Genomic DNA, 10849 nt, shown 5'->3' on the forward strand with positions numbered 1-10849 from the left:
CACAATGGATGACGAGCACCTGTTCTTTGATTTAAATGCTGTGATTGTGGACACTGCTACAGCTGCTGTGCATGTGCGTTGTGGCTGCTCCCCTCCTCCTCGCAAGACTGAGCAGCCCCCCAGGGAAGTGGAGCCCCCCCAGCCTGGATCCCACCCCCAGGTGCCCCGGCACCTCTGGAGCCACCCCAGCAGCTTGGACTGGTGGGAGCAGCTGGTCCTGGGGCAGTGGGTCAATGCCAGATGGCTGTGGAACTTCTGCACGAGCTGGGAGACCTTCCAGGCACTCTGCCACTGCCTTGCCCCCCAACTGAGGCACCAGGACACCACCATGTGGCCCGCTCTCGTCCTCAAGAAGCGGGTTGCAATTGCTGTATGGAAACTAGCCACCCCAGACAGCTACCACTCAGTGGGGCATCAGTTCGGGGTGGGCAAGGCCTCATGCAGGTAAGCTGGGGCCCAGGTCACACCCCCGCCACTGGGGAGGTTGGAGGGGTCTCCTGGGCATGGGGATCCTCGGCAGAAGGGGCCAGGGCTGCAGGGGCTGGGAACTCCCCCCCACACCCTCACAAGAGCGCATGTCCCCCGTCTTGTGCTGGTTGTCTGCGCAGTAAACACGATGCTCCTCCACCAGGTCATCCATGTCAGGGACCTGAATGCTTCTGTTGGGGGATTTGCAGCACTTGGATTCCCAAACTGTTTTGGCACCCTGGATGGGATGCACATTCCCATCAGCGTCCCACCGCACAACACTGGCCACTACATTAACTGCAAGGGCTACCACTCGGTAGTCCTCCAGGCCCTGGTGTATTGCAAAGGCCAGTTCGTGGACATGTATGTGGGCTGAGCAGATAGAACACACAATGCCTGAGTGTTCCGGAATTCTGGTCTGTGCCAGCATATGGGGACCGTGACCTACATCCGCCAGAAGGATCTTCCAGTTGGGGACAACACCATGCCACTGTGCATGGTGGCAGATGCCCCATACCCCCTACTGCCAGGGCTCATGTGGCCCTTTATCGGTGACCTCAACCCCACCCAGAAGGCCTTGAACACCCGCCTCAGCCAGTCCTGCCATGTCTTGGAGCAGGCCTTTGGGTGCCTGAAGGGGTAGTGGCTGTGCCACCTCTCACACCTGGAGGTCGGGGTGTGGAACGTCCCACAGGTGGTGGGCACCTCTGCTCCCTCCACAACACTGTGAAGGGCAAGGGGAACGCCTTCATCTAGGGGTGGGCAACAGAGTCCGGGCCTGGATATGAGCAGCCGGCTGCTGCTGCCGGTCACCAGGCCAACTGGGATGGGATCTGCATCAGGGAGGCCCTCCAAGAGACTTTCGCTCTCAGACTACAATAATCCCCACCCACAGCCACCCCTTGCCAGCCACCCCTCACCACATGCACCACCACCATCTCATACACAATCCGCCCCCAACGAGAACACAGGAGATGGGATCTTTGTGAAATAAAACCTTTATTGTTAAATCTCAAATGAATGAACCTTACAAACAAAAACTATTTACAATTGTGGAGGGCAAACTAGGTACATTGGGGGGCAGGGAGGGACTTGAACTGGGAAGGGGGCAGGGAGGGACCTGAACCAGGAGGGTCACCCAGGGGCAAGGGTTGAAGACTGAGAGCCCCAGGATCCCCTGCCTCCCTAGGGTCCAGGTCTGCGGTGGGGCTGGGATGGGGTGGGAAGCGCTGGCAGGTAGAACTATGGGGGGCTTTGGCAGGGGTTATGGTTGAGGGCTTGGCAAGGAGAGCGGTGGGAGGTGCAGCATGGTGGGCCAGGAGGTGGGCCAAGTTGGCCACGTGCTCCTGGAGGTTCCTGTGTATGCCCTCCAGGAGGGACAGTAGGTGGCCCCAGGCTTTCCTCCACCAGGCCAGGTTGGCCTTCTCCAGCTGGAGGCATTGTTCCAACACCTTGGCCTGGCGGAGGCTGGCAGTGTCCTCCACTAAATGCCGCTGTGGTCTCCGGCTGCGGGCCTGGCTTGTTGGCACTGACAGAGGTGCCTGGCCCCTCTCCGCCGCCTCCAGGGGGCTCCCTGGAACTGTGGAGGGCACAGGACTTTGCCGGCCTTCAAGTGGTGCAGCTGAAAGGAGGGAAGGATGGTGTTACAGTACCTGATCCCTGGGGACAACGCCCATGCCCCGGAATGACGCCCACCCTGGGGGACAACAGGGACATGGCATCCATGGGGTGTTGGGGGTGTACAGGGTTCCGTGCCCAAGTGGGACTGTCCCTGGGAGCATTCCCACCCCGCCTACCTCACTGTACATGCAGTGCATGGAGCTGTCCATGGGGCTGGATGCTGGCTGTCACCAGTGGGTGTCATGGTGTGCTGGGGGCCGTGGCCAGCTGAGATGTGTTGACTTGGAATACTAGTTGTGTGCGTGGACCACTGGCAGTTGTGTTGCCTCCATCCCACTAGCGGGGGTGTGCACCCCACTGTGGATTGACCAGAGGGTCCTTCAATGAACTCCACCAATGCCTGGCTCCCGGTTGCCTGGCTGGACAAGTGGGAGGGCACGTCAGTCACGAGGTCCCCCTCCTCGCTCGACCACTGCAGGATAGTGTTTGTCCTTTGACTCTATCTCCCTGGTCCCAGCTCCTACCAGACTTTTTTCTCAGGCTGGTCCGCAGCTGTGTCCAGGACAACAGGTGGCGGGGATCTGTCCAGGGGCCCCGAGATGGAGCGGAGCTCCTGGTAGTTGGGACAGGTGGAGGGACCTGCCCTTGAATGCCTGGCCTCATCCTGTGCCGGGGGATAGCCCTGCCAGAGCACTTTAACTTTGCTCCTTTCTTGGTCCAGGGTTTGCTCGGGGTGTCCTTGGGTCGTCAGTCCCTAGGCCAGGAGGGTGAAGGCCTCGGGTATTTTGGTGCTTCACCCCCATTTCCCAGAGGACCTCCTCCACCTTCCACAGTCCAAGGGGTCTTGTTGCTTGGGCTCTGTCCAGGAGGGGGCCTATTTTTTTTTCTTTTTTCTTGGCCTGTGGCTCCTGGGAGCCCTGTGATGGCCCTGGGGCTCCTGCGGTGGGCGGCTGCTGGTCATTCTCCTTTTTTCAATTTTTCAGGGGTGTCTGTGAGTGTGTGCTGAGAGCTGTTTGTGTCTGTGCTGCTTGCATGCGCTAAACTTCCTGCTGCAGGGTTTCTGGGTTCATGAAGCTTTAAGAGCAGCCAGGCGCAGGGATCATAGAGCCCTGCTACTGCGGGCTAGGGCATCTCAACGCTCCAGCTGGCCGGTGCCATGGCACACTCCTCTTTCAAAAGAGTGTGCCAGGGAGCATCTCCAGTACCTTCTTTTGAAAGAGAATTTTGAAGGGGGAGCTTTTCCTTATACAGGATCAGGGTGTGGATTTCGAAGTCTAGGCCACATTCTTCTTATTTCCTTTCAAAAGAACACGTTATACGTGTAGACCCTCCCCGTGCTCTTTGGAAAGAGGGCATGAGTTTTTAAAATTAAGTGTGTGTGTGTAGACACAGCTTTTGATATGTACCTCAATCCTCACTCTCCTCTTCTGTATGCTCCTCACTATTATCGTGTATTCTTTAATTGGTGGTGGGCCAAGAATCTTGGACTCTTCCTCTGAGCCCCATGATTTTCCTTCATCTTGTTCTCTTCCTTTCTCTCCAGTCTGTCACTAATTTCTCATATCTTTCAGCCCCTTTTCCCCCACCACATTATTCTATTCATCCAACTTCCCGTTACTGTTTTGGGTCTCCAGGAATGCTCATCCCCCATCTTGGAAATTTCAGGCCCCCTTTTCCGCTTCTCTGTAAGTAGTGCTCCCTTTCTGCGTATACTCAATGGAAGGCACTCAGTTCAATGGGAGCATCCTACTTATAGAACGCTGTATATCATGCTATAATAACAATGCACTCTGATTTCACTGCAGTGTTAGCAATGCAACTTCAAGTAACAGCACCTTGCAGTGTGGTACCTATGAGCAGTTGGAGTATTGGCCAAACAACTTCGATGACTTTGCTGTGAGTCTGGTTGCTAGTGGAATATGTTTTGTGTTTTCTGAAGATACCAAAGTCTGACAGTGCAATGACCTCTCAACCTCTGTTTCATCTTGTTCCTTAGGCTGCAATAGTGACTCTCTGGGATGTCATGGTGGTGAACAATTGGCAGGTTTTCTTGGATGCATTTTCAAGATATGCAAGTCCGTAAGTGATAAAACTGGTGCCTAAAGAGACCCTCCATTGGGTATTGCCAGATGTCTTATTCAGACCAGATGGGCAGAACTACAGACAAACCACACATCTGGAAACAGGACCTGTGTTTGAAATTATCACCTGCCTGCTACTACGGAGTTGCCCCTTCAAATCTACCCAAGTATCAGAAACCAAAATTTGCCGTTTGATGGACAGCTGTTTGTTTCTCTTTGTAAATTGATAGTCCAGTTCCCAGTGGGCATCATGTTTTGCAATCAATTTTGGCATTTTCACTGGCAGTTGACATGACCCAGAATTGAAGTGACCATGGAGACTGAGGTCTGTTTTCATCCATGCTCCTTCAGGGCCCCCCGTGAAATGTGTTGGTAGATCTCTGTGGTGAAGCTTGTACTGCTGTCTTTATTTGCTCTGTGGATAAATGGAGGCATTTTGTCTCCTCTATTTTCAGTCTAGTATCTTTTATTTGCATTACATAAATATAGTCAAAGTTTAAGAATCTTGATTTTATTTAATTTAATTTTTCCTTTGGTGTCTTAGTTGGTTAAATCACAATGCGTTATATCCTGGCAGTTTTGCCATTGCCTTTAGTGGAGTCAAGATTTCACTTCATATTTCTTTTTCAGACTGTAGACTCTGAAATTGGTGTTATATCAATATGTGTTTGTGTAGGGAGTGTTTGGGGATGGATTCTGATGATGGATGATACATTCTTCTATCAACTGATTGTAATCCAGACTTAGCATGCGGTTTCTCCCAGGCTCTGGTTTTATTTATGAAAATGGTGCAGCTTTTTACAGGGAAAAATATATGTCCGTAGCAATGAACTTTCATGCCTTTTTAAGGGATGAGGGTGGTAGATAAGAATTTCCGTTATGGAATTTTCAATCTCATAATATTGTACGTATCTGTACTTTTTGTATTTAATATCCTCCTCCTCCTCCTCCAGGTGGTCAAAGGTCTATTTTGTAGCCTGGTGGCTAATTTCGTCTGTCATCTGGGTCAATCTGTTTGTTGCTCTACTTTTGGAGGTAAGGGAATGAGTTTTTTATGCAGATCTGTCGGGGGTAGTTTTTTACCCTTATGCCAAGTTAAGAGCCCAGTGATGGAATGAATCCAAAGCCTGTCCAGGCTTAAGAGGAACTCTAGTGATAATTAACTTTAGAGAATATTTAGCAGTAAAGTAGCTTGCTAGAGAATAACAAACTTGTTAGGTCATAAGCTTTCATGAGTAAGACCCGGGGGGGTCTTACCTAATACATTGGTTAATCTCTAAGGTGTCACAGGACTGCTTGTTGTTTGTGAACCTATGGACTAACACAGCTTCCCTTCTGAGACCATTTAGAGAACACTGTCCATCCAATAACTTCTAATGGGAATAAAAAGAATACTAAGCCCTCGATATAATAGACTTCGGAAATAACCGACGCTGTCTGCCACCCCCGTGCCCCCAATAAATGCCGGTGACTCACCAGAGCAGCTGTTCCTGGAACTGCTGGGGCTGGAGGGGCTGGTGGCGCCGCTGCCACTGGGGCCGCCATGCACTCCTCCAACAAGCGTGTCAGCTAGCAGGAGACTCTCTTTTGGGCTGTGTTGTGCGGAACATGGAGGGACATGGGGCTGAGGTGTGCCGAGTGACCATGGCTGGTTCCTCCATGCCACCTACAGTCTCTGTTCCTTAGTGCACCTTGCAAGGTGCCTCCAGTCCTGCAGATTCAAATTTAATGGACTTTGGGCATCAACAGACATCACGTAATGTGTTAAATTGAGGGTTTGCTGTGGTTACTATTAACATGAACTGTCCCAACCGTTTCTGGGTATGTTTGGGCATGCTGGGCACAGGAAAATTGTATTAAATGAGAGTGTGCATCTTCTGGATGGGGTCATACAAACCAAAATCCTGCCTGCTTTGTGTAGACAGTAAAAATGCCAGAGCACTATTGCAGTAGAAGGTATTTTTCCTAGGATCTTTTGCATAGCATTTTTCCTGCTCCCTTGCAGTTGTATGTTGCACTGTGTGCTGGTTGGTCATCACAATCCACGCCAGAGCTGGTTTGCGTTTTGTTGGTGCTGAATGTGTATCATTTGTAAACAGCTTTGCAAGGTATGAATGTAAGATGTTCTTATTTATTGTAAGTAGTCTCAGTCCTGCGTTAGTCTGTAGCTTCACAAATAACAACCAGGCCTGTAGCACTTTAGAGACTAACAAATTTATTAGCTCGTTACCAACGAAAGATCATGACCTAATAAATTTGTTAGTCTTTAAAGTGCTATAGGACTGCTTGTTGTTTATGTACTGTAAGTACCTTGGATTTGCCTGCATGCTATACTTACCTGTGTATCTTCCATACGAGTCAGATTGGCTGCAGGTCTGTGATAGCCATGCCTGTGACAGAGAGCTAACTCTTAAGGATTACAGAAAAAAATTCCACATTTGAAGAAGCTGTGTCATGATTTTCCACTCCTGGAAAAGCACTGAGCCCAAGTCCAGGGGGCCTGCTTTGATTAAAAGAGGTCGCCCTCTAGAGTATGGTGGTGATGAGGCAGATTTTAAAGATGGTGTTGAAATTATTGTATAAAAACACTGCTGTGACAAACCTGCAGCTTTACCAATCACTTGCCTCAGCCTCCTTTCTGGAAGTCTAAAGAGCTACAGACTAGACTTTGGACTCCTGATATCAATTCCAAACTTTATCTATCAGTATATTGGAAGATATTCCACCTTGGGGACCATTGACCTGCAAGAGAGATCCATTGACTTCTTTCTGCAGATTTGCTGCCTAAGTCAGGAGTAATGGCTTGGCTGTGTCACGGTGTGGCAGGAAAGCTTTGTTTCTGCATGAGTAGTTCATTTGCCTCTTCTCATTGTGTCAGTCAAAGCAAGCAAAGAGATGGGCAAGAAAATATATTCCTTTTTTTGGTGCAGCTGTGAGATTTTAACTTGGAGTATCTTAAAAAATGACTCTTTTGGGGATAGGAAGGGTGGGGGACCTAAACAGGTGAATGCTAGCAGGGATATTTTAAAAATATGACATTTAAGTTAGGGAATACCATTTGTACAATGCATAGACCGCAGGAGTCCTGCAGTCCTTTGGTCTGTTTTTACCTCCACCGTTATCTCACTGTGAGACCATGAACAAGTTCCTCATCCCTGTCTGAGGCACAGAATTATAAACAGTGATTGACCTTGACGGCATGTGTTGAAGTGTTGTTAATTCAGTGAAGTGCAGAAGTAACATTTGTATTATTTGGCGTTTTGGTTTATGGTTATGCTGCTTATATACATGCACAACTGCATGCGGAAGCATCACTATCTGGTTTGTACACATGGACGAAGCATGCTGAAAGCTTGGCTCGAAGAACATGCCTATTCTGGGTTTAAGGGGGATTTATACAAACTAAGCCCTGGACAAAATATAAAACCTAAACCTTATATCTCATGATGCTAAAACTAGCCTTTAATTTATCTTTCTCCTTCCAATTCCAGAACTTTATTCACAAGTGGGACCGTCACTCCCATCGGCAATCTCTCTCAGAAATTGAATATCAGACGACAGAGGAATTGATGTTCAGGTGAGTCACACTAGGGGTAGGGGGCTAATGAGGGTCTGTTTTTAAGGCTTGAAATTTTCTTTTTCAAAGACAGTGTTCCAGGTGGGAACAGGTTGTGAAGTTTGCGTCAAGCATGGTATGTGAGAGTACAAGTCTTTCAGCTATTAGCCCAGAGTAGTCTTGAGGATGTTTTACCTTTGCCTGCCAGGAATCTTCCACTCATGTGATGGTGGGAGAAAAAGTGCTAGTAATGAAGGACTCTCAGTTGGGAAGGGTAAAATGAGCCACATTTTTGGCTTTGTGTTGGACTCTGGGTGCAGAGTTGAGCATGTTGCTTAACTAGACCTTGTGGCACAGGTTTAATGTTCAGTGACAGCAGTGGGAGCATGTTCTCAACTGACAAGCCTTTTCGGGCAAATTAATTCATTGACCTCAGTTATGTTGTACTGTGTTGAGGAAATTGCTTCCCTTCTACTCCTGGGAAAACAGCTGCTGGTTTCCATGACACATCTGTAGAAGGATGGATCACTTGTAACTGGATGCATCATTAGGGAGCATCGGCCTGTTGTAATTTCAATTCTGTGCTTAAGTCTTGAAATGAGCACGTTATACCTCAATATGTACATTGCAAAAAAGGTAGAAAAATCCCTGTTGTTGCCCTAAGCAATTTGTGCTTTTAATTTGCAGGGATGTTTTGCAAGAACCAACAGAGGAAGAACTGGTGGAAAAACTGCACCAGCATCCACACTTGAAACTCTGTAGATGACAGATTAGTGCAAGGACCAATTTTTTCACACCATTTTTTGCAATAAGGTTGTCTGCTGGAGGACTGATATCTCAGTGAAATGGAATGGGTTTTCTGTAAAGTTACTATTAGCCTGAAAGCTAATGGGAAAGCATGTGACATTTTGGTTGGCATTTTGATTTTACTTTTGAACATCACCTACAAAGGAGGGAACTCTGCAGGGAACATTTTTTTTTTATTTATATATAATCAACCCCCTTTTAAAAATATTTAAATCCTTCTAATTTGTTTTGATTTTAGAGTTATTTTATAGGAATATACAATTATTATTTGTATTAATTGTCAGCCAAGGAGTTGTAGGTCATTTTTATTTAATTTTTAAGAGGGAAGAGAGTATTAAAATGACTGCACTTTAAAATGCAAACACTTAAAACCACTGTGCTTGCTGCTGTTTTGCACCGTATAAAATGGCATTGTGTGTGTGCCAAGGACAGTGCCTTGAAATTCTCGAATGAATTAGGCAGAGTCATGCTCTAGATCCTCAGCCTTTTTGTAATAAGGGAAGCCGAAACACTATTTTATTAAAATATGATGCCAACATTGTTTTATTTATTAAATGTTTGTAATTATACAATCCTGTTCAAAAGTACTTATTTAAATTCAGGTCAAAGCCAGAGACAGTTTATCTCATAATTTCATTTTTTTGGCTAGCATTCAGGGTTGTGCCCATGTTGTAATTGCTTTATATTGATAATAATATCAAGGTGAATATAATTTTGGACGGAACAATCATGCCTTGTTTTACAATCTGGAATAATCAGTCTCCTCCTCAGAGAAAATAACATCATGAAAATGCTTTGAAAGTGAGGTTTTCCTTTTTGCATTCTGACAAGTCCTGTTTTCCCTTCTCCTATAGTATATACCAGGAGAACCTGTTTTGTCTGGGGGCTCACATTGAGCTGAGAGTTTGCCTTTGCAAGAATTTTAGTGGAAGCCCTGGGGAATATGCAGTCATGCATCCATTTTGGGTGGCTGTGGAGCAGATAATCATGCTCAGGCTTCCCTTTATACATGACACCTGTGTGTAATAAATTGAATTTGAATATAGGGGTGTGGATGTAATGCAGGATGTGGCACCAAAATCACTGGGGATCATCTCTCTTTGTTTGAGCTCGATTGGACCAGTCCAGCAAGGTGCCAGGCTTCCTCAGTTCTTACTGTAGTCCACAGAAACTTGAGGGTGCATATAGTATCATGCAAGATCATATCCTTTGTGTGCTTTCTGATTATACTTGTTGCGGTTGCAACCCGCCCGTCTGATGGATATATATCTTTTTCATAGTACATACATAAATCCTAAAAGATGTAGTAAGTCATGACTCTGTTCCATTTATACCTTAGTATCGCTCCTAATGAGGTATTTCATCTGGACTCAGGTCAGATTATTGGGTCTGGGTAGGTAAATCACCTAACACATTTGTTATCAATCCCATATAAATAATGTACGTTACCATGTCCCACGTCCCTCACTTCAGATATTTACAACAAGAATAGACACATCAGCCCCAAATATGCTGGTGGGACCAATCCTGTGGTGGGAAGGGTGTGGATCAGATGACTGGATACAGTAAATTGCTTCTGTTTCTAATTCCTCTGGTCCATTTAGTCAACAACAGAGGATTTTAAGTAGCTCTGTAGTTGTGATCCCTATTTTTTTCCTTTGCCAGCCATTTCCTTTCTTGCGTTAGTCTGTCTGTCTTTCTCTCATTCTGGCAACTGAGGCAAAATGTGGCTCGGGTTATTGGGCATTTGATCTCAGTAGCACATTTTTGTCCCATCCCTGTTACAACAGTATCTATAACATGATTTGGAAACATAAGGTTTCCTTGCACACCAAGGAGTTGTACTTGTGGAAGTTAAGGCACTCAGGCAGTCATTATTTGCCTGTGTGGTCCCCTGTTGAGCCATGCTCACATGCCATCACCTGTGCATTGTCTACTAGCCCACCTCTTAATTCACTCATTGTGCACTCTGCAGCAGCAGAAGCTTGCTTTTATTTTCACACATTCTCAACCCATGGTGTGTCCTCATTGCTGTGCTCCCTGTCTTTCTATTTCCACCTCTGTGCTACCATGGGGGGGTCCTTTTTTGTGGTGGTTTTCACCAGTGATAATGAAACAGTTGTCATAGATAGTAACAGAGAGGTGGCCAAGTTAGTCTGATGTCAGAGATGAGAGAGAGGGAGGAAACCATCTAGTCCATCCCTTTGGAATCAACACAGGATTATCCTCTATTTTCTAGCTTTTTTTCAATACAGTTCTACAGCAAGATTCTTACACAGTTGAATGAATTCTCCAATGTGATGCATCTCGTCAGTAG

General features: G+C 46.8%; 1 protein-coding gene across 2 annotated transcripts in view; it reads left to right on the forward strand.

Annotated features, from left to right (window-relative positions):
* The window catches only part of TPCN2 (two pore segment channel 2), a 73349-nt gene extending 63507 nt beyond the window's left edge, over positions 1-9842 (forward strand). For both annotated transcript variants that reach the window (XM_074997443.1, XM_074997442.1), the window contains exons 21-25: positions 3894-3984; positions 4085-4167; positions 5123-5204; positions 7661-7746; positions 8413-9842. In XM_074997443.1, the coding sequence (XP_074853544.1) occupies positions 3894-3984; positions 4085-4167; positions 5123-5204; positions 7661-7746; positions 8413-8491 (421 nt within the window). In that variant the 3' untranslated portion in view covers positions 8492-9842. The remainder of the gene's footprint in view (positions 1-3893; positions 3985-4084; positions 4168-5122; positions 5205-7660; positions 7747-8412) is intronic.
* The last annotated feature ends 1007 nt before the right edge of the window (positions 9843-10849 follow it).

This window comes from Carettochelys insculpta, chromosome 6, assembly GCF_033958435.1.
Source record: "Carettochelys insculpta isolate YL-2023 chromosome 6, ASM3395843v1, whole genome shotgun sequence".
Taxonomy (NCBI): Eukaryota; Metazoa; Chordata; order Testudines; family Carettochelyidae; genus Carettochelys; species Carettochelys insculpta.